This window comes from Cherax quadricarinatus, chromosome 16 (genome assembly GCF_038502225.1).
Source record: "Cherax quadricarinatus isolate ZL_2023a chromosome 16, ASM3850222v1, whole genome shotgun sequence".
NCBI classification, from domain to species: domain Eukaryota; kingdom Metazoa; phylum Arthropoda; class Malacostraca; order Decapoda; family Parastacidae; genus Cherax; species Cherax quadricarinatus.
Window position 1 is genome coordinate 23,185,778 of NC_091307.1, and position 26,608 is coordinate 23,212,385.

At 43.4% G+C, this 26,608-nt stretch overlaps 1 protein-coding gene across 1 annotated transcript in view; it reads right to left on the minus strand.

Annotated features, from left to right (window-relative positions):
* Window positions 1–282: 282 nt before the first annotated feature.
* Window positions 283–26,608, minus strand: part of LOC138852766 (uncharacterized) — a 32,164-nt gene continuing 5,838 nt past the window's right edge. Inside the window, exons 2-3 of the mRNA XM_070085469.1 lie at window positions 3,174–3,369; window positions 283–969 (exon numbers count right to left, since the gene is read on the minus strand). Coding sequence (XP_069941570.1) covers window positions 650–969; window positions 3,174–3,369 — 516 coding nt within the window. The 3' untranslated portion in view covers window positions 283–649. The remainder of the gene's footprint in view (window positions 970–3,173; window positions 3,370–26,608) is intronic.

Here is a 26,608-nt window from a genome sequence, read left to right on the forward strand (position 1 = left end):
TTGCACCAAAAATAACTTAGAAAACTTACCTAACCTTATTATAACAAGAACAATTTATTTTAGCCTAACCCAACCAAATATATTTTAGATTTGTTTACAGTAATTTAATACTAAATAAACACACTGAAATATATTTTTTTCGTTAGGTTCAGAATGATTTTGGAGAAATTATTGCATACACAAATTTTCACTTGTCCTATATGGCAAGATGAACGTTGCTATTTAAGCCAAGATCGCAAGTTCTGCCTATTCGGCACGACATATATATATATATATATATATATATATATATATATATATATATATATATATATATATATATATATATATATATATATATATATATAAATTATGAGAAAACTGGCTGCACAGATAAGGAAGATGTCTGCGAGTAGTATGGCAACCTTCAAGAGGACGCCTTGACGCCAGTGGAGGGCTCTTGGTCCAAGGAACTGGAGCTACTTTTGACATCCACAGATCAAACTTGCTTACCCTTCTATTTCCTAGTATGAGCAGAAGTAATTTCATATATTTTATCAATTTTGTGGCTATCACCAATAACCTGACTAGTCAAAGATTGGGCCGTTGTTACCAGACGGAGACTCGAGCCTCCACCACTCCTCGCTCTGAATAAAATACATTACAATTTTTAGTCTAGTGTGAAGAAAGGGAAGTAAGGACGCAAGCTCTTGAGCTTGTGTAGAGGAAGATTATACTGCTTGCGTCTCTCCTGAAGCCCCAGGATGATCTTGCCATGGTTCACAGTGTCGAAGAAAGGTTCCTTATAGACCAGTAGGTGCGCATGGGGCGGAGTTTGTACTCTGTAGTCTGAGAAGTAAGAGCGAGTCCTCTCCTCCTTAGAGGCTGGTCTAGGTGGCTTAAACCTTCTCAATGTCTCACTTGGTATCTCGTTCTGCTGCTGCTGCTGCTGCTGCTGCTGCTGCTGCACGCTCACACCTCCAGCTAAGTCTGCAGACAAGGAATTTATAAGAAAGTTGCGAAGATAGAAATTATTATGACAGACTTTAATCCCTTCAAGAGATGTGACTTGATGCTAGTGAAAGATTCTTGATCCAAGATTAACATTATAGGAGTCCTAACTTTCTTGGGATAAAACTTGGTTACTTCCCATTCCTCTGACACTGTATGACTCTACTGTTTTATTGTTTTCCCTTAACTATATAACAAAGTTTCTTCCTTAAGCTTCATGTAACTGTACAGGTTCATGAAGCCAGAGTGTGTGTGTGCAGGTTCATGAAGCCAGAGTGTGTGTGCAGGTACATGAAGCCAGAGTGTGTGTGTGCAGGTTCATGAAGCCAGAGTGTGTGTGCAGGTACATGAAGCCAGAGTGTGTGTGTGCAGGTACATGAAGCCAGAGTGTGTGTGTGCAGGTACATGAAGCCAGAGTGTGTGCAGGTTCATGAAGCTAGATTGTGTGCAGGTTCATGAAGCCAGAGTGTGTGCAGGTTCATGAAGCCAGAGTGTGTGCAGGTTAATGAAACCAGAGTGTGTGCAGGTTTATGAAGCTAAATTGTGTACAGGTTTATGAAGCCAGAGTGTGTGCAGGTTCATGAAGCTAGATTGTGTACAGGTTTATGAAGCCAGAGTGTGTGCAGGTTCATGAAACCAGAGTGTGTGCAGGTTCATGAAGCCAGAGTGTGTGCAGGTTCATGAAGCTAGATTGTGTACAGGTTCATGAAGCCAGAGTGTGTGCAGGTTCATGAAGCTAGATTGTGTACAGGTTCATGAAGCCAGAGTGTGTGCAGGTTCATGAAGCTAGATTGTGTACAGGTTCATGAAGCCAGAGTGTGTGCAGGTTCATGATGCTAGTGTGCAGGTTCATGAAACCAGAGTGTGTGCAGGTTCATGATGCTAGTGTGCAGGTTCATGAAACCAGAGTGTGTGCAGGTTCATGAAGCCAGAGTGTGTGCAGGTTCATGAAGCCAGAGTGTGTGCAGGTTCATGAAGCTAGATTGTGTACAGGTTCATGAAGCCAGAGTGTGTGCAGGTTCATGAAGCCAGAGTGTGTGCAGGTTCATGAAGCCAGAGTGTGTGCAGGTTCATGAAACCAGAGTGTGTGCAGGTTCATGAAGCTAGTGTGTGCAAGTTCATGAAGCCAGAGTGTGTGCAGGTTCATGAAGCTAGTGTGTGCAGGTTCATGAAGCCAGAGTGTGTGCAGGTTCATGAAGCCAGAGTGTGTGCAGGTTCATGAAGCCAGAGTGTGTGCAAGTTCATGAAGCCAGAGTGTGTGCAGGTTCATGAAGCTAGTGTGTGCAGGTTCATGAAGCCAGAGTGTGTGCAGGTTCATGAAGCCAGAGTGTGTGCAGGTTCATGAAGCCAGAGTGTGTGCAGGTTCATGAAGCTAGTGTGTGCAGGTTCATGAAGCTAGTGTGTGCAGGTTCATGAAGCTAGTGTGTGCAGGTTCATGAAGCTAGTGTGTGCAGGTTCATGAAGCTAGTGTGTGCAGGTTCATGAAGCTAGTGTGTGCAGGTTCATGAAGCTAGTGTGTGCAGGTTCATGAAGCTAGTGTGTGCAGGTTCATGAAGCTAGTGTGTGCAGGTTCATGAAGCTAGTGTGTGCAGGTTCATGAAGCTAGTGTGTGCAGGTTCATGAAGCTAGTGTATGCAGGTTCATGAAGCTAGTGTGTGCAGGTTCATGAAGCTAGTGTGTTTATACAGGTTCATGAAAAAAATATTCATTGATTGGTGTACACAGCATTGTCTAATGTTAGTTTGATAATTTCATTATGCACCTCATACTAGTCCTGTGAAGGGTAGTCATACCATGCCCAACCTCTAGACGATTGTCACCCCTACCCACACTATAGACAGTAGTCACCACATACTCATCCCGTGCAGGGTAGACACCTCATACTCACTTAAATGCGGCAATCAACACATTACAGAGAATAATAAAGGGGTGATACTTCTGAAGTTGTCTCGTTCACACTCGTTGTAGCTGCGATTAATATCCGGAGAGTCGATAGTATGAACAAGCGTCCTTAAACTAGTTGACTATTTGCCTCTCAATTCGTACGTACCTGAATGCTAGTAGACTACTGTAGGTCGCATTCTGGGAGTAGAATATCTTAGATTTTAAAATGAGCTGAGATATATATATCAGTCCTTAGCTCGTAAAGACATCGGTGCTAAAAAAAAAAAAAGTAGACTTACCAATAACTTGAGAGCTGGGGCCCCTTGCGAAATGATTTAGAGACCCAGTTAATAGTTCTCTGTTGAGGTCCGAGGAAGTGGTCTCTGTGGGCCTCGCCTGCAGCCTGGGCTGTGTGTTGGTTGTGGGAACAACCTGAGCAGCAGGTCGGCACATCACCGTTGGTACCACCATCACCACCACCACTCCTAACAACCTCTGAAAACATGCACAGAGATTACTGTCTGTAACATTAGTTAGTTACTTGGAGAATATGAGGTACAGTACCGTGGTTGCAGGGTACTACAAGGGACGTTATACAGCTGCAACAGTCAGAGTTTTAGAGATGATGGTTTACAAGTAAATCAGACACAGGTAAATCGCAGGTAAAAATCCCTTAGGGTGCGACCCTAAGTGTAGACAAATAATCATAGGTGAATATAGGCAGAAGCTACGTGAAGATTTACCCATAAAGAAATTGGAGCACGCATCAATAATTGGGCCTCTACCCTTCAGACAGAACTGTTTGCCATACTCCTTGCACTGAAATGCATCTATGTATCAAAGATTGACAGTTTAATTGTAACTGATTCTCTGTCATCCATAAATGCTCTCAACTCATTAAGCATAAATTGTGGCATGCTTGTGTCAGAAGCCAGACACAGGTATGGTAGGATTGTGGACAGTTGAGTCAGAGTGCACATGCTGTGGATTCCATCTCACATTGGTCTTCAGATGCATGATAGAACTGATAAATTGGCTAAGCTGTATGCTTTCAAAGAGGGAGTAGATTACAATCTTGGCTTGTCAGGTAGTAGTTTGAGAACAATAATACGAAAAGAACTTCAGCTGAATTTTATGGACTTAAGGCTCAGGGAGATTGACACCAGTGAGTCCATCTATCATCATTCTATCATGCAGGAGGAGCCACATGTCTATGGTGCATCCAACAAAATAAGCAGACTCTTGGATGTCACTACCGCCCGGCTCCGGCTGGGTTACAAGTATCTTTGGAAGGTTAAATCACCACCACCAGATGTAGACCAAACGAAATGTAAACTTTGCCAGATGGATTATTGTCACACCCTGCGTCATTATGTACTGGAGTGCGATAAAATTAATGAATTTAGAAACAACTCACTCAGAAGTGTTCAAGAAATGGCTAAGTATTTTATCCACAGTGGTACATTACAGACCATTCTGGAGAAATACCCTGACTTTGCTAGCTGTAAATAAAGCATTACCACATATGTGCATGTGTGTGTGTGTGTGTGTGTGTGTGTGTGTGTGTGTGTGTGTGTGTGTGTGTGTGTGTGTGTGTGTGTGTTTGTGTGTTTGTGTGTGAGTGTGTGTGTGTGTGTGTGTGTGTGTGTGTGTGTGTGTGTGTGTGTGTGTGTGTGTGTGTGTGAGTATGAGTGTGTGTGTGTGTATGAGTGTGTGTGTGTGTATGAGTGTGTGTGTGTGTATGAGTGTGTGTGCGTGTGTGTGTATGAGTTTGTGTGTGTGTGTGTGTGTGTGTGTGTGTGTGTGTGTGTGTGTGTGTGTGTGTGTGTGTGTGTGTGTGTGTGTTTATGTGTGTGTGTGTATGAATTTGTATGTGTGTGTGTGTGTGTGTGTGAGAGAGAGAGACTCAGCAATCAACATTTGCACCAATAACTCACTACAGTTGTGACCGGGTGTGGAAGTGTGAATTGCTCATTACTCTAAAATTTGTTCATGATTGCAGCCATGTATAAACGTAAGTAACCATTCTTACAGTATTCATTACCTTTGTAACTTGTGAGTTCATTACCTTTGTAACTTGTGAGTTCATTACCTTGTACCTAGTTCAGCCATCAAAACTTTGGAGCCCGGTCCCTGGACCCATTGTGTACCTCTGTAATCTGTAAATACCTTTGTAACTTGTAATGATTGTGACTAGACCTACCTGGAGTTCATTACATTTGTAAATTGTGAGTTCATTACCTTTGTAAATTGTGAATTCATTACCTCTGTAACTTGCTCAGCTATCAAAACTTTGAGGCCCAGTCCCTGGACCCATTATGTACCTCTGTAATCTTTTGACTACCGCAAACAGGATGGGTATGGGGTGCATAATAAACATATTAAACTAACTAACTTCTCGCCACATGGAAGAAACGAAGCTGGGTCCTTGCCACTGAGGTAGGTGCCACTTAGGGTAAGAGATTGTATTAATATTGGTAGAATTACAGACAATATGTTAAGTAGAAGGACACAAATGTAACTAATTTGACATTTTATTGTGGCAACGTTTCGCTCTCCAGGAGCTTTATCAAGCTGCAACGGCTTGATAAAGCTTCTGGAGAGCGAAACGTTGCCACAATAAAATGTAAAATTAGTTGCATTTGTGTCCTTTTACTTAACAGGGTGAGAGATGTCGCACTGTGAGGTCTCGGGTTACGTCTGAGATTTTCACCACTGTCTTAGTTTCAGTGGTGGCAGAGTAACGTGACCCCCGTAGTCACTAGTAGCGCCAAGGAAGAAATGTTTGGAAAGAGTGACCTGTATTTCACTGTTCCAGCTTTCCCCTCGCAAGTGAAAGCACATATAGGAGGTACAGTACATTATACCCACAGATTCATGAAACAGATGCATGGACAACGTTAAGAAACTTTTGTTAGGATGAGTTTGGCTTACCAATGTTTCGCTCACCAGGAGCTTTATCAATGAGCCTTGACTGGCTGACACACACACACACACACATATATATATATGTGTATATATATATATATATATATATATATATATATATATATATATATATATATATATATATATATATATATATATATATAATTGATAAATCTTTTAAAGTTGCTAGAAATACTTTTTACAATCTAAAAAGGGACAACCAGCCTTATTCAACTAAAAATATGTTGGTTCTCCCTTACCATGAAAACTTGGTTGATATGACTTCTCTTCTTAAGATTTTTAATATTAAAGTTGTATTCAAAAATCTTGATACAGTAAAAAACTTTTGATAAAGAATTCCCCCCAAAATGTTGATGGATGTGTCTATAAGATTCCTTGTAAAATTTGCGATAAAGTTTATTACGGTCAAACTGGTAAAAATCTCGAACTAAGATTAAAACATAAATATAGCATTAGAACTGGACAAGATTCCAATGCTCTATTTATTCATGTAAGAGATTTTAACCATCCAATTGATTTTCAAAAAGTTGAGAAAGTAGTATCAAGCAAGTCCATGGTCGACAGGAATATAATTGAATCTTGTTTCATAAAAAGCAGTTTTGACACTAATATGAATATTTCCTTTGGTTTATATAAATTAGATCCATTTATAATTAATTTGGGAAGAATTTAATAATACACCGGACAAATAATAATTTTTAAATTTTCTTGGGTAGAATAGTTTGTTGGTGAGTTGTGCAAAGGACCTGTCCAGTTGGGCCGGCGCGCGTCAGGTGTTTAACCGTTGTGGGATCTGATAGTGAGGTGTTGGCCAGACCCCTTATATAGCTTCCTTGGATGCTTTACTTTCATAGTTCCTTGATAATGTGAGTAGTCAAGAAAGCGCTTGGAATTTCTCTATTCTTTCAGAGTGGTTGTTTTGCAATATATATATATATATATATATATATATATATATATATATATATATATATATATAATATATATATATATATATATATATATATATATATATATTGTGTGTGTGTGTGAGCAAGCCTTCTTACGCTTGCTGTTCTTGTTCACCAAGCAGTAAATGTTCTTGTTCACCAAGCAGTAAATCGGTACCTAGGTGTTAGTTGACTGTCACGAGTCACATCCTGGGCTGGGTCAGGAACGAATAAAGTCACACTGCATGGCTTTCCTGGTTTATCCTGAGGTTAAATAATCATAAGCATGTCTTCTTTAACTAAGAATGTGGAACAGAATGAGGAATATACACAAAGATTTGGAAATAATATAGAAAAGTACATGTTTGACGCTGGAATTGTACACGAGTGGAACAAGTTGTCAAATGGTGTTAAGGGTTAGAAAAGTGTACGAGAAAAATTGCTTAGTCAGGTCTGCTGCAATCTCCTATCATATGTCCATCACCAGTGTACCTGGTAATGCTTTCCAGGATTATGGCCTTCCCTGACCAGGTCTCTGGTCAGGTCTCTCACCAGGTCCCTGACAGGGTGTCCCGGTTAATAAGTCAGCCTGTTGGTGCCTGCATACTGCTTGAAGCTCCATGTAAGCACATTATTATTATTATTATTATTATTATTATTATTATTATTATTATTATTATTATTATTATTATTATAACGAAGTGCTAACCAGTAAGGGTCGTAAGGACCTTAGTCCCGTTGAGGATTAACTATTGAGAGAAATGCGAAACTGACTCGTAAAACCTCTTAGCTGTCTTTGAGTAATTTCTGTCATATATGAAGTATGTTAGGAAGCCTTGAACCCCGTATGTTAAGTTAAGTGAGTTGTTCCAGTGTGTGCTAGTTGTACCCAAGCTTTGTACTGACGTTCGTCTAAGACCCTCGCTTGTGTAAGGAGTCCTCGTAGGCATAAATTGTTATGTACTTTTCTCTCCCTCTCTCCAGAAAGATTTTGAAAGATTTGGGGCGTTTCCAGTATATTTTTTTTTTTACTGAACAGGTGCAGTCAGTGAAAACTGTCTGAGCTATTTAGAGAATTGTTGTTTCGTCAGGTTTAAACTGAGTTCTTCATATAAGGTAACATTCCAGTAGACAGATTAGACAAAATATACATTGAAGATGATATTAAGACACCGTCACAATTTTTTAATAACTTCTGCTCAAAATTTAAAAGGGATGATATGATTTATACACAACAGCCTGGCTGGTCAAAGACTCAGCAGTAACTAGTGACCGAAGGATCGAGCCTCCTCCACCACCCTCACTCCTCGCCATGAATAACTCACACGGGTTTAGCGTTTCGTGAGATACAATACAATGAAATTCTGGTTATTTGACCTAGCCTCCTTGCACAATTGTACAAATTTTTTTATTTTATTTATATTTGTAAATTAGTTGTCTTTCTCTGTATATATATATATATATATATATATATATATATATATATATATATATATATATATATATATTACAAGGGGCAGTAGGACGTATATGTACATAGAAAGCTGGTGTTGGAAGGGAAAGGGCAGTGAGAGGTATTACGTGGTGTTAGTTGCATGACCAGTGAAGGTCCAGCGTGAATTAAACAAAGAAGTGAAGGATGTTAAACTAAAGATGCCGAAAAGTCGTCTAAATAAAATATATTAATACTTGGAATCGATCTTCAGATGAATGTTTACCGAAGATTCAGACGAATCAGAAATATATATAGTACCGAAGTAGACAGAAGATTTTGAAAAAAAAAATAGTAAATGAAAGATAGGTTGCAGAAGAGGCTTTTATTGTGCCAATGTTTCGCTCCGTAGAACTTTATGATGTCAAGCATTATTGAGCAGTCAAGTTCTGTAGAATTGAGGTGTTTGCAGCAGCAATAATAACAACAACAACAACAATAACAAGCAACAACAACCAGCCACACGAGATAATAAAACTATGATAAACACTTACAAACTCTACCTAAGATATTTTTACTCTAAGTTTTCCCTTCTGCCTCCTCTTCCTCCTTTCACCCTCTCTTCTACCATCACAAACCCTTCCCCATTCCTCTTTCTCCTCTTTTCCTTCAACTAATCCGTCCCTTCTCTCCCACCACACGCATTTCCACACACAAGCAACAAACAGACTTAAGACAAAACAGGTTGGGGGAACTCCCACAAGGTATTTCCATGCAAAAAGCTCTCCTGGCTTGCCTCAGGTAACGGGAAACCCAGTGATAAGTCAGCCTAGTGGTCCCTCACTGCTTCACACGACTAATGCTTTAACAAATTTACCGATTGCGGTTGCAAGAAAACGTTGTTACTAAGGTATACCCTCCAGGTATACCTTAGTAATCTCGGAGGGGTAACAATCCAAGACAACCCAAGAAACCCAAGCAGTATGGCTAAATTTCCATTTGCGTTCTTTCTAACTTAACTTGACCTAACGTAGACTAATATATGTGTATGATGCTTAGATCATTTAAAAACTGATGTACCCAAACACGTTAGAAAACCAATAATGCATTACTAAACAACAAAAAGGCACAATACAATGACTGGAACAATACTTAAATAACCCGCACACGGGAGAGAGAAGCTTACCACGACGTTTAGGTCCGACTTAAACCGAAAAGTCATAAGAATCAGAGGTAATAAATTACCAACGCTGCTCCAAGACATATTCTCTAAGGGAATGCTGTTAACTTTTCTGTCTGCCTGGGTACTAGCAGTACCATGCTGTTACTGTATTGGTCTCGCATGATACCTCCAGATACCAAAGTGGTCTCTTAATACAGGTCTACTGGTCTTATTGCTTGGCTGTGACTATCTGGAGATTCAATTAATATTTCCCCTTCATTCGATCTTGTTGTGGTTTGCCTATTGTACCTCCGCAAGCCATCTACAATTTCCCTCTCACTCTCTCTCACCTCAGATTTCACTTGTGACTCACGTCTCTCACTTGACCTCTTACTCATGATTCACCATTTCACCTATGCATTATTTATACTCATCCTCTAAGTCACAGTTCCTCAAAACTTTTACTTTAAGTCATCTTTAAGATAGCAACAGTGTAATAAAACCTGTCGTGATGATTGAGGAATTAGATACATGCAAGACCTCGCCTGGGTATCTTTACTGGAAGACGTATCACCAGCCACACTCTTATCTACCTTCTTATGCTTCAGATGCGTCAGCACTAAGGTATCGATTCACGAAATCGTAATGACACGATTGCAAACAAACCATACCACTGATCGCGGGTTCTATTCCCGCCCGTGGTATGGTTTTTTCACTAAGGTATTGAACACCAGCCTCCAGGCTGAAATGGATTGTCTCGTCTTTCACTGTCTTCTGTGTATAGTTCAGCAGTACCAAGAGACTGATTGCCTCATCTACTCTCTTTGTGCATCATCCCTCTACTGAACTGATCAAGACATTAGCTTGCGAAGCGTCTTTAAATAAAGATGCCCGGGGGTTGCATAAACATGTAATACCTAAGTTTATCGGTATTCTGTACCAAGTGGCATGTCGAATGCCACTTGAAAGTGTAATTAAGAGTACTGTTGTCACCTGAATGAACAATATGGCACAGGGAGAGGAACATTGGAGCACTGACTACCACATAAACATTAGTCCTCCATACTTGTTTACCCGCACTTTATGTGTAAACTTACCACACTTTATCGAAGTTATCCTGCGACCTTTATTATATACCTCGTACCCGTCCTGTAAACGGTAGCTGCTTTATACCCATGCTGAGGACGGTAGCTGCTTCATACCCATATTGTGGATGGTAGCTCCTTCATACCCATACTGTGAACGGTAGCTGCTTCATACCCATATTGTGGATGGTAGCTCCTTCATACCCATACTGTGGACGGTAGCTGCTTCATACCCATGCTGAGGATGGTAGCTGCTTCATACCCATGCTGAGGATGGTAGCTGCTTCATACCCATGCTGAGGACGGTAGCTACTTCATACCCATGCTGAGGATGGTAGCTGCTTCATACCCATACTGTGGACGGTAGCTACTTCATACCCATGCTGAGGATGGTAGCTACTTCATACCCATGCTGAGGATGGTAGCTACTTCATACCCATGCTTAGGATGGTAGCTGCTTCATACCCATGCTGAGGATGGTAGCTGCTTCATACCCATGCTGAGGATGGTAGCTGCTTCATACCCATGCTGAGGATGGCAGCTACTTCATACCTATGCTGAGGACGGTAGCTGCTTCATACCCATGCTGAGGATGGTAGCTGCTTCATACCCATGCTGAGGATGGTAGCTGCTTCATACCCATGCTGAGGATGGTAGCTGCTTCATACCCATGCTGTGGGTGGTAGCTGCTTCATACCCATGCTGAGGACGGTAGCTGCTTCATACCCATGCTGAGGATGGTAGCTACTTCATACCCATGCTGAGGATGGTAGCTGCTTCATACCCATGCAGAGGATGGTAGCTGCTTCATACCCATGCTGAGGATGGTAGCTGCTTCATACCCATGCTGTGGGTGGTAGCTGCTTCATACCCATGCTGAGGACGGTAGCTGCTTCATACCCATACTGAGGATGGTAGCTGCTTCATACCCATGCTTAGGATGGCAGCTACTTCATACCCATGCTGAGGACGGTAGCTGCTTCATACCCATGCTGTGGACGGTAGCTACTTCATACCCATGCTGAGGATGGTAGCTGCTTCATACCCATGCTGAGGACGGTAGCTACTTCATACCCATGCTGAGGACGGTAGCTACTTCATACCCATGCTGTGGATGGTAGCTACTTTATACCCATGCTGAGGACGGTAGCTACTTCATACCCATGCTGTGGACGGTAGCTACTTCATACCCATGCTGAGGACGGTAGCTACTTCATACCCATGCTGAGGATGGTAGCTGCTTCATACCCATGCTTAGGATGGCAGCTACTTCATACCCATGCTGAGGACGGTAGCTGCTTCATACCCATGCTGTGGACGGTAGCTACTTCATACCCATGCTGAGGATGGTAGCTGCTTCATACCCATGCTGAGGATGGTAGCTACTTCATACCCATGCTGAGGACGGTAGCTACTTCATACCCATGCTGTGGATGGTAGCTACTTTATACCCATGCTGAGGACGGTAGCTACTTCATACCCATGCTGTGGACGGTAGCTACTTCATACCCATGCTGAGGACGGTAGCTACTTCATACCCATGCTGAGGATGGTAGCTACTTCATACCCATGCTGTGGACGGTAGCTGCTTCATACCCATGCTGTGGATGGTAGCTACTTCATACCCATGCTGAGGACGGTAGCTACTTCATACCCATGCTGAGGATGGTAGCTGCTTCATACCCATGCTGTGGATGGTAGCTACTTCATACCCATGCTGAGGACGGTAGCTACTTCATACCCATGCTGAGGACGGTAGCTACTTCATACCCATGCTGAGGACGGTAGCTACTTCATACCCATGCTGTGGATGGTAGCTGCTTCATACCCATGTTGAGGACGGTAGCTACTTCATACCCATGCTGAGGATGGTAGCTGCTTCATACCCATACTGAGGACGGTAGCTACTTCATACCCATGCTGAGGATGGTAGCTACTTCATACCCATGCTGAGGATAGTAGCTGCTTCATACCCATGCTGTGGATGGTAGCTACTTCATACCCATGCTGTGGACGGTAGCTACTTCATACCCATGCTGTGGACGGTAGCTGCTTCATACCCATGCTGAGGATGGTAGCTGCTTCATACCCATGCTGTGGATGGTAGCTACTTCATACCCATGCTGTGGACGGTAGCTACTTCATACCCATGCTGAGGACGGTAGCTGCTTCATACCCATGCTGTGGACGGTAGCTACTTCATACCCATGCTGTGGACGGTAGCTACTTCATACCCATGCTGAGGACGGTAGCTGCTTCATACCCATGCTGAGGATGGTAGCTACTTCATACCCATGCTGAGGATGGTAGCTACTTCATACCCATGCTGAGGACGGTAGCTGCTTCATACCCATGCTGAGGATGGTAGCTACTTCATACCCATGCTGAGGACGGTAGCTGCTTCATACCCATGCTGTGGACGGTAGCTGCTTCATACCCATGCTGAGGACGGTAGCTGCTTCATACCCATGCTGAGGACGGTAGCTACTTCATACCCATGCTGAGGACGGTAGCTGCTTCATACCCATGCTGAGGATGGTAGCTGCTTCATACCCATGCTGTGGATGGTAGCTGCTTCATACCCATTCTGAGGACGGTAGCTACTTCATACCCATGCTGAGGATGGTAGCTACTTCATACCCATGCTGAGGATGGTAGCTGCTTCATACCCATGCTGAGGATGGTAGCTACTTCATACCCATGCTGAGGATGGTAGCTGCTTCATACCCATTCTGAGGACGGTAGCTGCTTCATACCCATACTGTGGACGGTAGCTGCTTCATACCCATGCTGAGGATGGTAGCTACTTCATACCCATGCTGAGGATGGTAGCTACTTCATACCCATGCTGAGGATGGTAGCTCCTTCATACCCATGCTGAGGATGGTAGCTGCTTCATACCCATACTGAGGACGGTAGCTACTTCATACCCATGCTGTGGACGGTAGCTGCTTCATACCCATGCTGAGGATGGTAGCTCCTTCATACCCATACTGTGGACGGTATCTCCTTCATACCCATGCTGAGGATGGTAGCTCCTTCATACCCATACTGTGGACGGTAGCTCCTTCATACCCATGCTGAGGATGGTAGCTCCTTCATACCCATGCTGAGGATGGTAGCTGCTTCATACCCATGCTGAGGACGATAGCTGCTTCATACCCATGCTGAGGATGGTAGCTCCTTCATACCCATGCTGAGGATGGTAGCTGCTTCATACCCATGCTGAGGATGGTAGCTGCTTCATACCCATGCTGAGGATGGTAGCTGCTTCATACCCATGCTGAGGATGGTAGCTGCTTCATACCCATGCTGAGGATTTTAGCTGCTTCATACCCATGCTGTGGACGGTAGCTGCTTCATACCCATGCTGTGGACGGTAGCTACTTCATACCCATGCTGAGGATGGTAGCTGCTTCATACCCATGCTGATGCTGAGGATGGTAGCTGCTTCATACCCATGCTGTGGACGGTAGCTGCTTCATACCCATGCTGAGGATGGTAGCTGCTTCATTCCCATGCTGTGGACGGTAGCTGCTTCATACCCATGCTGAGGACGGTAGCTGCTTCATACCCATACTGTGGACGGTAGCTGCTTCATACCCATACTGTGGACGGTAGCTGCTTCATACCCATGCTGAGGATGGTAGCTGCTTCATACCCATGCTGTGGACGGTAGCTGCTTCATACCCATGCTGAGGATGGTAGCTGTTTCATACCCATGCTGAGGATGGTAGCTGCTTCATACCCATGCTGAGGACGGTAGCTGCTTCATATCCATGCTGAGGGTGGTAGCTGCTTCATACCCATGCTGAGGATGGTAGCTGCTTCATATCCATGCTGAGGATGGTAGCTGCTTCATACCCATGCTTAGGATGGTAGCTGCTTCATACCCATGCTGAGGATGGTAGCTGCTTCATACCCATGCTGAGGATGGTAGCTGCTTCATACCCATGTCTCAGTAGTAGTACCAGTTCCTAGTAACCAGTTACAAGTAACCAGTGTACCAGTAGATGACTCACTACCAACCGTCTCTGCGTGAATCACTGAGTGTTTTCATATTGCTGCTGACCATAGCAGGATTTCAAACACCCCCTCACCCATAGTCACTCATGGGTCAGTCAGGCTAGGGAGCAAAGAGAGGCAGGACGGCTGTTGGCGCTTTCCCATACTTTCCGTTATATTATACGTACTACCAGCCTACGTGAGTATTCTTACCCTATCCACGTATCGAAAACCCACATGATAAATGGTGGCACCGGTGTGAGCATGGATTTAAGGGTATTTCAGACGTTAGAAGACTGTTTGTGGGTTGCCGGCAGGTCAGAGGTGCACCGTCTCAGCCACCACCCTGTGTACTCCAGCCTGCAGGCCTGTTGCAGCCGTTTTTCAAGCTTCCTGGCTTAGTTCATGTGCTAATTGCTTCAATCTCCGAGGGGTTGACCCGGATTTTGCAATTAAGCCAACCAAGCCAGACTGTGGAAGTGAACAACAGTCAGCCTATCATCCAGCCTGTCTCTTGTCATCCACCTGCTCCTTCATGCTGTGTGCATCGTTACACGTCTTCCAGTCAGCCATTCTCTTGGGTTAAGCCAGTCAGCCAGCCCAGCTTCCTAACCCAGCTGAGAGAGAGAAGTAAGCCACGCAAGTTCCTCTGAAGTATTGTTTCATATATCGCTTGTGCTTGGACGCTGGTAAGAGTGGTCTTCATCATCCCTGTGGCATTGTGGTTTAGTTAAGCCACCTTGTGCATGGTGAGAAGTGCGTGGCAGTGAGAGCGCACAGGGCCAGCTTGTTCCGCTGCCCCCACCATCTGCCACCCACCCGCCACACACTCTTCACTCATCTACCTGTGGCTGTTTGCACCCTTGTACCGGGTCCTAATACTGTTTTGGCTCACATAATTGGTCAAGAGATTGTAGCTGAGTGCCAACGATAAAGCCAGTTATGTGAGTTCACCTAGAAAGCGCATTTCTTCCGACGACAGTGTGAGTGTAGGCGTCATCTCCTGCATAGGACAAGCTTCACCTCATCACTCGTCACCATCACTTCTACCACTACAGACTTCAGTGATAATTTTCTGTTTAGAGACATTTTCTTGCATTTAAAGACATTTGCGTGTGTGAGACATTTACAGTGAATTTCTTGTGTACTCTAAGCCTTGTGTTTTCAGTGTAGACTCAGTGTTTCTTTGACTCATTAATTATTTTTGCAATATTTTTCAGTGTTATCGCTCATCTCATATTTTTTTATCTGTGTTTTTATGCTACTCTCTGTCTGTAGTAAGTATTATTGTGTAGTGTACCAGTCAGTCACTCCGTGTGAAGTAATTCATTTTTTTTTTATCTTGTATTCTTTCAGCATTGTATTCTCCAGTATTTGTCATTGTAGTTCATGCAGTGATATCCACCCCAGTATACCAAATTATCCATTTATTTCTGTATACCTTTTTTTCGTATGCCAGCAGTGTCTCATTCCTCTAATTTTTTCGCAGACTTGTGTACCATTATTTTTGCCAGCAATTTTTGTCGTATCAGTCACAGCAAGATTTTGTTGTAAGAATATACTAAAAAAAAAAAAAGAAAATGAATACGTGAATATGTGTGTGTGCCCTGCCACTTGTAAGTGTTGTGTGCCCCGCCACTTGTAAGTGTTGTGTGCCCCACCACTTGTAAGTGTTGTGTGTCCCACCACTTGTAAGTGTTGTGTGCCCTGCCACTTGTAAGTGTTGTGTGCCCCGCCACTTGTAAGTGTTGTGTGCCCCGCCACTTGTAAGTGTTGTGTGCCCCACCACTTGTAAGTGTTGTGTGCCCCACCACTTGTAAGTGTTGTGTGTCCCACCACTTGTAAGTGTTGTGTGCCCCGCCACTTGTAAGTGTTGTGTGCCCCGCCACTTGTAAGTGTTGTGTGCCCTGCCACTTGTAAGTGTTGTGTGTCCTGCCACTTGTAAGTGTTGTGTGCCCTGCCACTTGTAAGTGTTGTGTGTCCCGCCACTTGTAAATGTTACACTTCCAGTTTTGTTTCTTGTTTTATTTTTATTCATATTTTTCATATTTCTTTGAACAAATTCACTCTTAGTGTAATTTCAATTTCTTTTTTAACGTAAAGTGTTTTCTTTACTCTGAGTAAATTGTTTTGTCTAATTTACAATTAAGAGTTAAAGTGTTCAATCAGTTTTTCTTCATATTTTTATTTTATTATTTAATCAACATTTTCCCAGTGTAACTTTTATTACTGCATTGATTATTTCTGCGTCTTATTTTGTTGCACTTGTTCTGCAGTGAATTATTTTGTTGCACTTGTTCTGCAGTGAATTATTTTGTTGCACTTGTTCTGCAGTGAATTATTTTGTTGCACTTGTTCTGCAGTGAATTATTTTGTTGCACTTGTTCTGCAGTGAATTATTTTCTTTTATTGTTTTTATGCATTATTATTCTCAGTTCATTATTGTTTGAGTCTTGTTTTTCATTTTATTATTTTTCCTGTCATTGTCTTTGTATTATATTTTAATTTTGTTTATGCATTCTTAGAAAATATTTAAACTTCCCAGTTATCTCTCTTTGCATACAATTTAGTGATTTTATTTTATACTTTTTATATTGAATTACAATTTTATTAGTTAATTCCTTTATTAGCAAGAGTACAGACAGCTCATTTTGCATTTAATTCAGTCTCCAGTAATATTTTTTTACTTGTAAATGTAAATGTAATTTTTTTATCTTGTCCAGCAGTCCTTTACATTGAGTTGTTCTTCCTCTTGCAGTGTATCTTAGACATTTTTTTTTATTACTTCTGCAGAATTAGTTGCATCTCTTTTATTTCAATTTTAACATTTTATATCATTTTTTATTGTTCATTATTTTTGCCTTATTTGTTCTTGTGCAACTTCTTTGCCATTATGTCTCACATACCGTCAAGTGATACTTTAGTGAATGTCGACACTCAGACCTCTCAGGCTACTGCTGCTGTCATCATTCCTCACAGTTCCTTATCGACTGACAGACCAACCCAGACACTGAGACACTACACTTTTACTCGTGATTCCCTTGATGCGTTACCTTTATTCAATGGCCATGTACATAGTCTTGAAGCATGGTTTACTGTCATTCGTTCTCGTGCTAATGCTCTAGTTGAAGGTCCTCCTTCAGAGGAAAGTCTTATCAGACTTGCGAAAGAAGCTCTTCATCGATCCCCTGCTGCTGTTCACGTTGTTGATCTCCTTGATATGCGAGACTTCAGGAATCTTACTAAGTGGTCACAATATGAGGAACTGATTCGTTCTTTCCTTGTACCAGTAAAAACAGATGATCCATATGTCGTTTTTAGGGAACTAGTGAATGCTACACCCATGAATGAATCGTTGAGTGCATTTGCTGTTAGATTAGACAAACTTTTATCATCATTTATCAATGCTGTCCAGTCCTCAGCTTTTGTCCCTGACGAGGATAAACCATCCACAGCATCGTTTGCTAAAATAGCAGCTTTTGGAGCAATCAAAGAACTAATGCCGCCTGCTTACATGTGTGCTTATGAGGCTAATCCTCCAACTGTGACGATGGAACCCCTTACAGCCCTAAATCATGTACGTTCCTTGTGCCCCCAGGGTACTTTCCCATGTATCAAAAGTAATTTCACACCTATGCCTCAGTCTGCACCACCTCTTGTTTGCGCCACAGCGACAAATCGTGGTCGTCAACCATCTCAGCGATCACCAAGGACCAGTGTACAGAGTCATTATAAACCTCGTAGTATTCATAGTACATTCAGTAACCATAGTCAGCGGACTTGTTACAGCTGTGGTTTCCGTGGCCATATTGAAATTAATTGTCCTGATAGTCACCCTAAGAGGCGTCGTACTGATGATGAGTACCAGTCAGATCTTCCCTACTGTACTTATCATAGAATACATGGACATGCCACATCTGAGTGCAATGCTCTTTACAACCTTCAGTACTCTAGGTCTTTCCGTGGCCGTTCCAACCGCAGAACCCGTAGAGGAAACAGACATCGTGGTTCTCAAACCAGAACCAGGCTCATTCTTCCAATTCGGGGGAATTCGAGCGCCCCAGTCAAACCGTCCCATGGTGACAGTATGTGATAATGAGTGCACCATCCCCGTTCACAATTCCTTTGAAGCCTTAAGCAGTCTCGAGAATGAGAATCCTGCTGATGATGTTGCTTCACATTTCTCTGATGTAGATGATTTTGGGGATGAAGTGGAACAAATCTTTGCTGATGACAATCCACCTTTTTGTTTGCACATAACTTCCAATGCAACCATAGGCCCTATAGTGCAAGCATCGGTTCATAATGCGCCCATTCATTTGTTCATGGACTCTGGTGCGCAAGTCAATATTATCAGGTCTAGTTTGTTTAGGGATAAGCAGTTACGACATGTCCTTCTCGTAGAACCGACTCATGTGTCCTCCCTTAGTGGAGTAGCTGGTTCTCACCTGCGTGTCCGCGGTCGGACTTCCCTCATTTTTTCTATCCAAGGTAGAGACTTCACTGCTTCCTTCCTTGTTGTCGACCAGATTACTTTCCCTGGTGACCTTCTGTTGGGTTTTGCTTCCATGCGAGACTTGCGCATTGTGCTCGACCCTTATCGATGGCATGCCCAAATTGATGACTTGATCGTACCATTTTGGGGTTACCAGCTTGGATCCGAGATCTGCCATACTGCCGCAGAGTACGACATTCGAATTAAGTCCTTACAGGCCAGTGCATTTTCCAGTAGCGTACCCAAGCGGTCAGGCACTGGTGATCCTGTCACTCCTGTCTGTGTTCCTGCAACTTCAGACTTGCAAGATAGTGTCCAGTTACCTCAAGTGTCCGAGGACGCTCTGACTACCTTGAGTGCTGAGCCTATCCCTGCAATGTCTGCTAGTTCAAGTAGTAGTTTCTCCACAGGGGACGCCTTGTCGGAAAACAATTACTTGCAACTAGTAATGCCATCTCTTGTTGATGTCACATGCCGTCTGCAGAAAGACGTTTCTGTCGTAGCTAGTGCCCTTACTAGAGTGTCTGTTGTTGTTCCTAGTGTTCCAGATGGTGATAACGTCCTCGTTGACAGTGATTCCTGCAAAGTAAAAGGTCTATTTGTTGAACCATCCTTACATGTTGTAAGAGATAGTAAGATCCATTTCTTCCTAGCTAACACTTCTGGTCACAGTGTTCGTCTCAGAGCAAATACCAATCTTGTTGACCTTTCACTATCCTTACCCTGTTCAGGTAGAGGATGAGTTGTCACCTGACCAGTGGGTCGGTGCTATTTCTACCGGGGAGACCTCATCCACTTCACTGGATCAATCTGTTCCACCAGTTGAGGAGAAAGACTTAGCTCCCACTGACTTCCCAGATGAAGTCAAGCATTTGTTGACTCTGTTGAACAAACGTCGTAAAGCCATTGCCTTACCAGGTGAGAAGATGGGTATAACGAACTTATTGTCCCATCGTATTCCACTTGAACCTGGTACTAGACCTATCTATATACCTGCGTACAGAATGCCTCATTCACAAGTTGCTGTCGCAGAAGAATTGATCAATCAAATGCTTGATGATGGAGTTATTGCACCTAGCAATTCACCTTGGAATGCGCCCTTGATCCTAGTACCTAAGAAGGATGGTACTTGGCGCCCAGTGATTGACTTTAGGAAGTTAAATGCGAAAACTATTCCAGATCACTTCCCACTTCCTGTACTTGGTGTTCTTTTACGTAACATCGGAGATAACAAAGTCTTTTCAACCCTGGATTTGTTACAAGGGTTTTGGCAAGTCCCTCTTCACGAGGACAGCCAAGAGCTAACTGCATTCTCCACTCCTACAGGTCATTATCACTTCCTCCATATGGCGTTTGGATTATGATCCTCCCCTATCACGTTCTCAAGGCTCATGACTAATATTTTTAGAGGTCTCATAGGTAATGCACTTATGGTGTACTTAGATGACGTAATCGTCATGTCTAAAGACGTGGATACACACTTGAAAAGACTTGAGGTAGTACTTGGTAAGCTTGAAGAAGCCAATTTAAAGATCAAACTGTCTAAATGTCAATTTTTCAGATCAGAAATTAAGTTTCTTGGTCACGTAGTCACTCCTAGAGGGGTTACGACTGACCAAAGTAAAGTAACTGCAGTACTAAATTTTCCAACTCCCAAAACTGCTGATGCCGTAAGATCCTTCGTGGGCTTAGCAGGTTTTTATAGATCTTTCATTGCCAATTTTTCTTCCATAGCTGCTCCTCTAACTGAGTTGCTTAAGAAAGATGCTCCTTTTGTTTGGACCTTCCGTCAAGAAAGAGCATTCCAAACTCTAAAAGAAAAGCTAACATCTGCTCCAATTTTGAAATTTCCAGATTTTTCTAAGCCCTTCTATCTGACAACTGATGCTAGTTCAATTGGCATAGGTGCCGTACTAGCTCAGAAGACCGATGGCAAGTACAACGCAGTTGCATTTGCTAGCTGAGTCCTTACGAAGGCTGAACGTAATTATACAGTAACTGAACAAGAAGCTTTAGCAATAGTATGGTCTTTAAAGCACTTCCGAGACATTATTTATCAGTACTCTGTTCATGTCTTGACAGACCACCCTCCACTGATACCTTTATTCCAGAACAAACAACCTACTGGAAGGTTAGCCAGATGGACCTTGACTATCCAAGAGTTCAATCCCACCTTTGAACACTTACCTGGCAAGTCAAATGTAGTCGCAGATGCCTTATCGCGATATGTTAGTGTAGTAACTGCAGACCCTCCATTTAGTGCTGAAGATGTCAAGAATGCTCAACGAACAGATCCCATGTGGTCTGGTGTGATTCGATTCCTGCTCCAGGAAGATCTTATTCTGACTGTGAAGCCACCAGCACCCATCAGTGACTTTGTCATGAACCAAGATTTACTGTATCGAACAGCCGAGTTGGGTACTCCTAGCAGAAGAGTTTACCAGTTAGTAATTCCACAGTCACTAGTGAATGTAGCCTTACAGCTAGTTCACGATGTACCAGGTGTTGCGCACCCTGGTATGGATCGTTCAGTAAAACAAGCCAGATTGAAATACTTTTGGCCTCGTATGGCAACTGATATTTCTGAGTATGTTAAGAAATGTAGTGTCTGCATGCAACATAAAGGTAATGCTAATGGCCCTAATCCAATCCAAGTGTATCCAACCACTAGCAAACCGTGGGAAAGAGTTGCGCTAGATTTGTTAACTAATTTCCAATGTTCCCTCCAGGGCAACAAACATCTATGTGTTATGGTAGACCATTTCACCAGATATTGTGAGTTAGTTCCTATTGCAGATAAGACTGCCAAGACAGTAGCTAAAGCATTTAAAGAACGCATTATCTGCAGGCATACCACCCCTAAGTCCCTAGTAACAGATAATGGAGGTGAATTCTGTAATGAGATTCTTGAAAATTTGTGCACCTTGTACAAGATCTCTAAATCCACTATTGTTCCTCATCATCCTGCCAGCAATGGGTTAGCGGAACGTACCAATAAGAAAGTACTTGATGTCTTGAGAGCCACTATCAATCCCAACAGTGAAACTTGGGATGAAGTTATACCTGATGTGCAGTGTGCTATAAATTCTGCTTACAATGTTTCCATAGGTGACACTCCACATTATGCATTGTACGGTGTAGATAAACGTTTGCCTTATGAGCTGCTATATTCTAATCCGAAACCAAATTACAACCCTGATGATTTCATAGCAAATCGTACCAGCTTAGCTCAAAGTGTTTTTAGAAGAATCCGTGAAACACTTCATAAATCAACAGCAGAATTTACAAGAGTCGCAAACACTCGAGCAAAGCCATCCAAAATCAAAGTAGGTTCGAGAGTTATGCTGACTAACTTTAACAAAACGTCTGCAATGCCTAAGCTTGATCAAAAGTTTGTTGGTCCTTATCGAGTAGCTGAACATATCACTGGTAATAAGTATAAGGTTAGAGAAATTAGTACTGGTCAGTATAAAGAATCGCATTTAGATCATATGAAGTTAGTATGTGATGATAATGATGTTCCAACCCAGACTAATGTGACAGACTCTGACAATCCTCCTGATCCTGTACTCTCTACCTCTGATACTCAGTCAGACGATCAACCTGAATGTCATTATTCCCTACGTACACGACAGGTATTGAGAAATCCTCAAGTATCATTTGTAACTACCAATTCAGATTTGCCTCAAATACAGCATGAGTTAGCCAGTGAAACAGAGTTTGATCCTCCCAGAGATGACACCCATTCTGCATATATCAATCTCACCCTAGCAGAGTTGGGGTTAAATGTAAATAACCTGTATAGATGAATAATTACAGTATCAACTTATCAGTATTCAAGAATTTTTTTTTGTGTTCACGTTCTCTCTGAATTCTGAGAGTTAACAGTCTAGATTTGAGTGCACTGAATCTGCCTTTCTGTTAAACACTTCTTTCTTTGTATATATTCCTTCCTCAGAATCCGTAGATCACATGAATACAGATCGATCGATCAAATTCTTTTTATAACTTCTATTGTGTAATCTCAACGTTGAGTTTCATTCGATGAGTTGTGCTATATTAAAACCTGTATTGCATTACAGTTTCAGTTACGTAAGCTTCCATTCCAATATTCTACTTATGTATGTTATAATGTTCAATTGTTGTGTACTTTGACATTGTATAGAATCAGCCCAAGCCGTACACCTGCCGTCTCTAAGTTGTATTAGTTGTATGTCGGGATGACATACATTAGCGTCGCCGAGCTCTCAGTAGTAGTACCAGTTCCTAGTAAACAGTTACCAGTAACCAGTGTACCAGTAGATGACTCACTACCAACCGTCTCTGCGTGAATCACTGAGTGTATTCATATTGCTGCTGACCATAGCAGGATTTCAAACACCCCCTCACCCAAAGGCACTCATGGGTCAGTCAGGCTAGGGAGCAAAGAGAGGCAGGACGGCTGTTGGCGCTTTCCCATACTTTCCGTTATATTATACGTACTACCAGCCTACGTGAGTATTCTTACCCTATCCACGTATCGAAAACCCACATGACACATGCTGAGGATGGTAGCTGCTTCATACCCATGCTGAGGACGGTAGCTGCTTCATATCCATGCTGAGGATGGTAGCTGCTTCACACCCATGCTGAGAATGGTAGCTGCTTCATATCCATGCTGAGGATGGTACCTGCTTCATACCCATGCTGTGGACGGTAGCTGCTTCATACCCATGCTGTGGACGGTAGCTGCTTCATATCCATGCTGTGGACGGTAGCTGCTTCATATCCATGCTGAGGATGGTAGCTGCTTCATATCCATGCTGAGGATGGTAGCTGCTTCATACCCATGCTGAGGATGGTAGCTGCTTCATATCCATGCTGAGGATGGTAGCTGCTTCATATCCATGCTGAGGATGGTAGCTGCTTCATATCCATGCTGAGGATGGTAGCTGCTTCATACCCATGCTGAGGATGGTAGCTGCTTCATATCCATGCTGAGGACGGTAGCTGCTTCATATCCATGCTGAGGATGGTAGCTGCTTCATACCCATGCTGAGGATGGTAGCTGCTTCATATCCATGCTGAGGATGGTAGCTGCTTCATATCCATGCTGAGGATGGTAGCTGCTTCATATCCATGCTGAGGATGGTAGCTGCTTCATACCCATGCTGAGGATGGTAGCTGCTTCATATCCATGCTGAGGACGGTAGCTGCTTCATATCCATGCTGAGGATGGTAGCTGCTTCATACCCATGCTGAGGATGGTAGCTGCTTCATATCCATGCTGAGGATCGTAGCTGCTTCATATCCATGCTGAGGATGGTAGCTGCTTCATATCCATGCTGAGGATGGTAGCTGCTTCATATCCATGCTGTGGACGGTAGCTGCTTCATACCCATGCTGAGGATGGTAGCTGCTTCATATCCATGCTGAGGATGGTAGCTACTTCATATCCATGCTGAGGATGGTAGCTGCTTCATACCCATGCTGAGGATGGTAGCTGCTTCATATCCATGCTGAGGATGGTAGCTGCTTCATATCCATGCTGAGGATGGTAGCTGCTTCATATCCATGCTGAGGATGGTAGCTGCTTCATATCCATGCTGAGGATGGTAGCTACTTCATATCCATGCTGAGGATGGTAGCTGCTTCATATCCATGCTGAGGATGGTAGCTGCTTCATATCCATGCTGAGGATGGTAGCTACTTCATATCCATGCTGAGGATGGTAGCTGCTTCATATCCATGCTGAGGATGGTAGCTGCTTCATACCCATGCTGAGGATGGTAGCTGCTTCATACCCATGCTGAGGATGGTAGCTGCTTCATACCCATGCTGAGGATGGTAGCTGCTTCATACCCATGCTGAGGATGGTAGCTGCTTCATACCCATGCTGAGGATGGTAGCTGCTTCATATCCATGCTGTGGACGGTAGCTGCTTCATACCCATGCTGAGGATGGTAGCTACTTCATACCCATGCTGAGGATGGTAGCTACTTCATACCCATGCTGTGGACGGTAGCTGCTTCATACCCATGCTGTGGACGGTAGCTGCTTCATACCCATGCTGAGGATGGTAGCTGCTTCATACCCATGCTGTGGACGGTAGCTGCTTCATACCCATGCTGAGGATGGTAGCTGCTTCATACCCATGCTGTGGACGGTAGCTGCTTCATACCCATGCTGAGGATGGTAGCTGCTTCATATCCATGCTGAGGACGGTAGCTGCTTCATACCCATGCTGAGGATGGTAGCTGCTTCATATCCATGCTGAGGACGGTAGCTGCTTCATACCCATGCTGAGGATGGTAGCTGCTTCATATCCATGCTGAGGATGGTAGCTGCTTCATATCCATGCTGAGGATGGTAGCTGCTTCATATCCATGCTGAGGATGGTAGCTGCTTCATATCCATGCTGAGGATGGTAGCTGCTTCATATCCATGCTGAGGATGGTAGCTGCTTCATATCCATGCTGAGGATGGTAGCTGCTTCATGTCCATGCTGAGGATGGTAGCTGCTTCATATCCATGCTGAGGATGGTAGCTGCTTCATATCCATGCTGTGGACGGTAGCTGCTTCATACCCATGCTGAGGATGGTAGCTGCTTCATATCCATGCTGTGGACGGTAGCTGCTTCATACCCATGCTGAGGATGGTAGCTGCTTCATACCCATGCTGAGGATGGTAGCTGCTTCATACCCATGCTGTGGATGGTAGCTGCTTCATACCCATGCTTAGGATGGTAGCTGCTTCATACCCATGCTGTGGATGGTAGCTGCTTCATACCCATGCTGAGGATGGTAGCTGCTTCATACCCATTCTGTGGATGGTAGCTGCTTCATACCCATGCTTAGGATGGTAGCTGCTTCATACCCATGCTGAGGATGGTAGCTGCTTCATACCCATGCTGAGGATGGTAGCTGCTTCATACCCATGCTGAGGATGGTAGCTGCTTCATACCCATGCTTAGGATGGTAGCTGCTTCATATCCATGCTGAGAATGGTAGCTGCTTCATACCCATGCTGAGGATGGTAGCTGCTTCATACCCATGCTGAGGATGGTAGCTGCTTCATACCCATGCTGAGGATGGTAGCTGCTTCATACCCATGCTGAGGATGGTAGCTGCTTCATACCCATGCTGAGGATGGTAGCTGCTTCATACCCATGCTGAGGATGGTAGCTGCTTCATACCCATGCTGTGGGTGGTAGCTGCTTCATACCCATGCTGAGGATGGTAGCTGCTTCATACCCATTCTGTGGATGGTAGCTGCTTCATACCCATGCTAAGGATGGTAGCTGCTTCATACCCATGCTGAGGATGGTAGCTGCTTCATACCCATGCTGTGGACGGTAGCTGCTTCATACCCATGCTGAGGATGGTAGCTGCTTCATACCCATGCTAAGGATGGTAGCTGCTTCATACCCATGCTGAGGATGGTAGCTGCTTCATACCCATTCTGTGGATGGTAGCTGCTTCATACCCATGCTGAGGATGGTAGCTGCTTCATACCCATGCTGAGGATGGTAGCTGCTTCATACCCATGCTGAGGATGGTAGCTGCTTCATACCCATGCTAAGGATGGTAGCTGCTTCATACCCATGCTGAGGATGGTAGCTGCTTCATACCCATTCTGTGGATGGTAGCTGCTTCATACCCATGCTGAGGATGGTAGCTGCTTCATACCCATGCTGA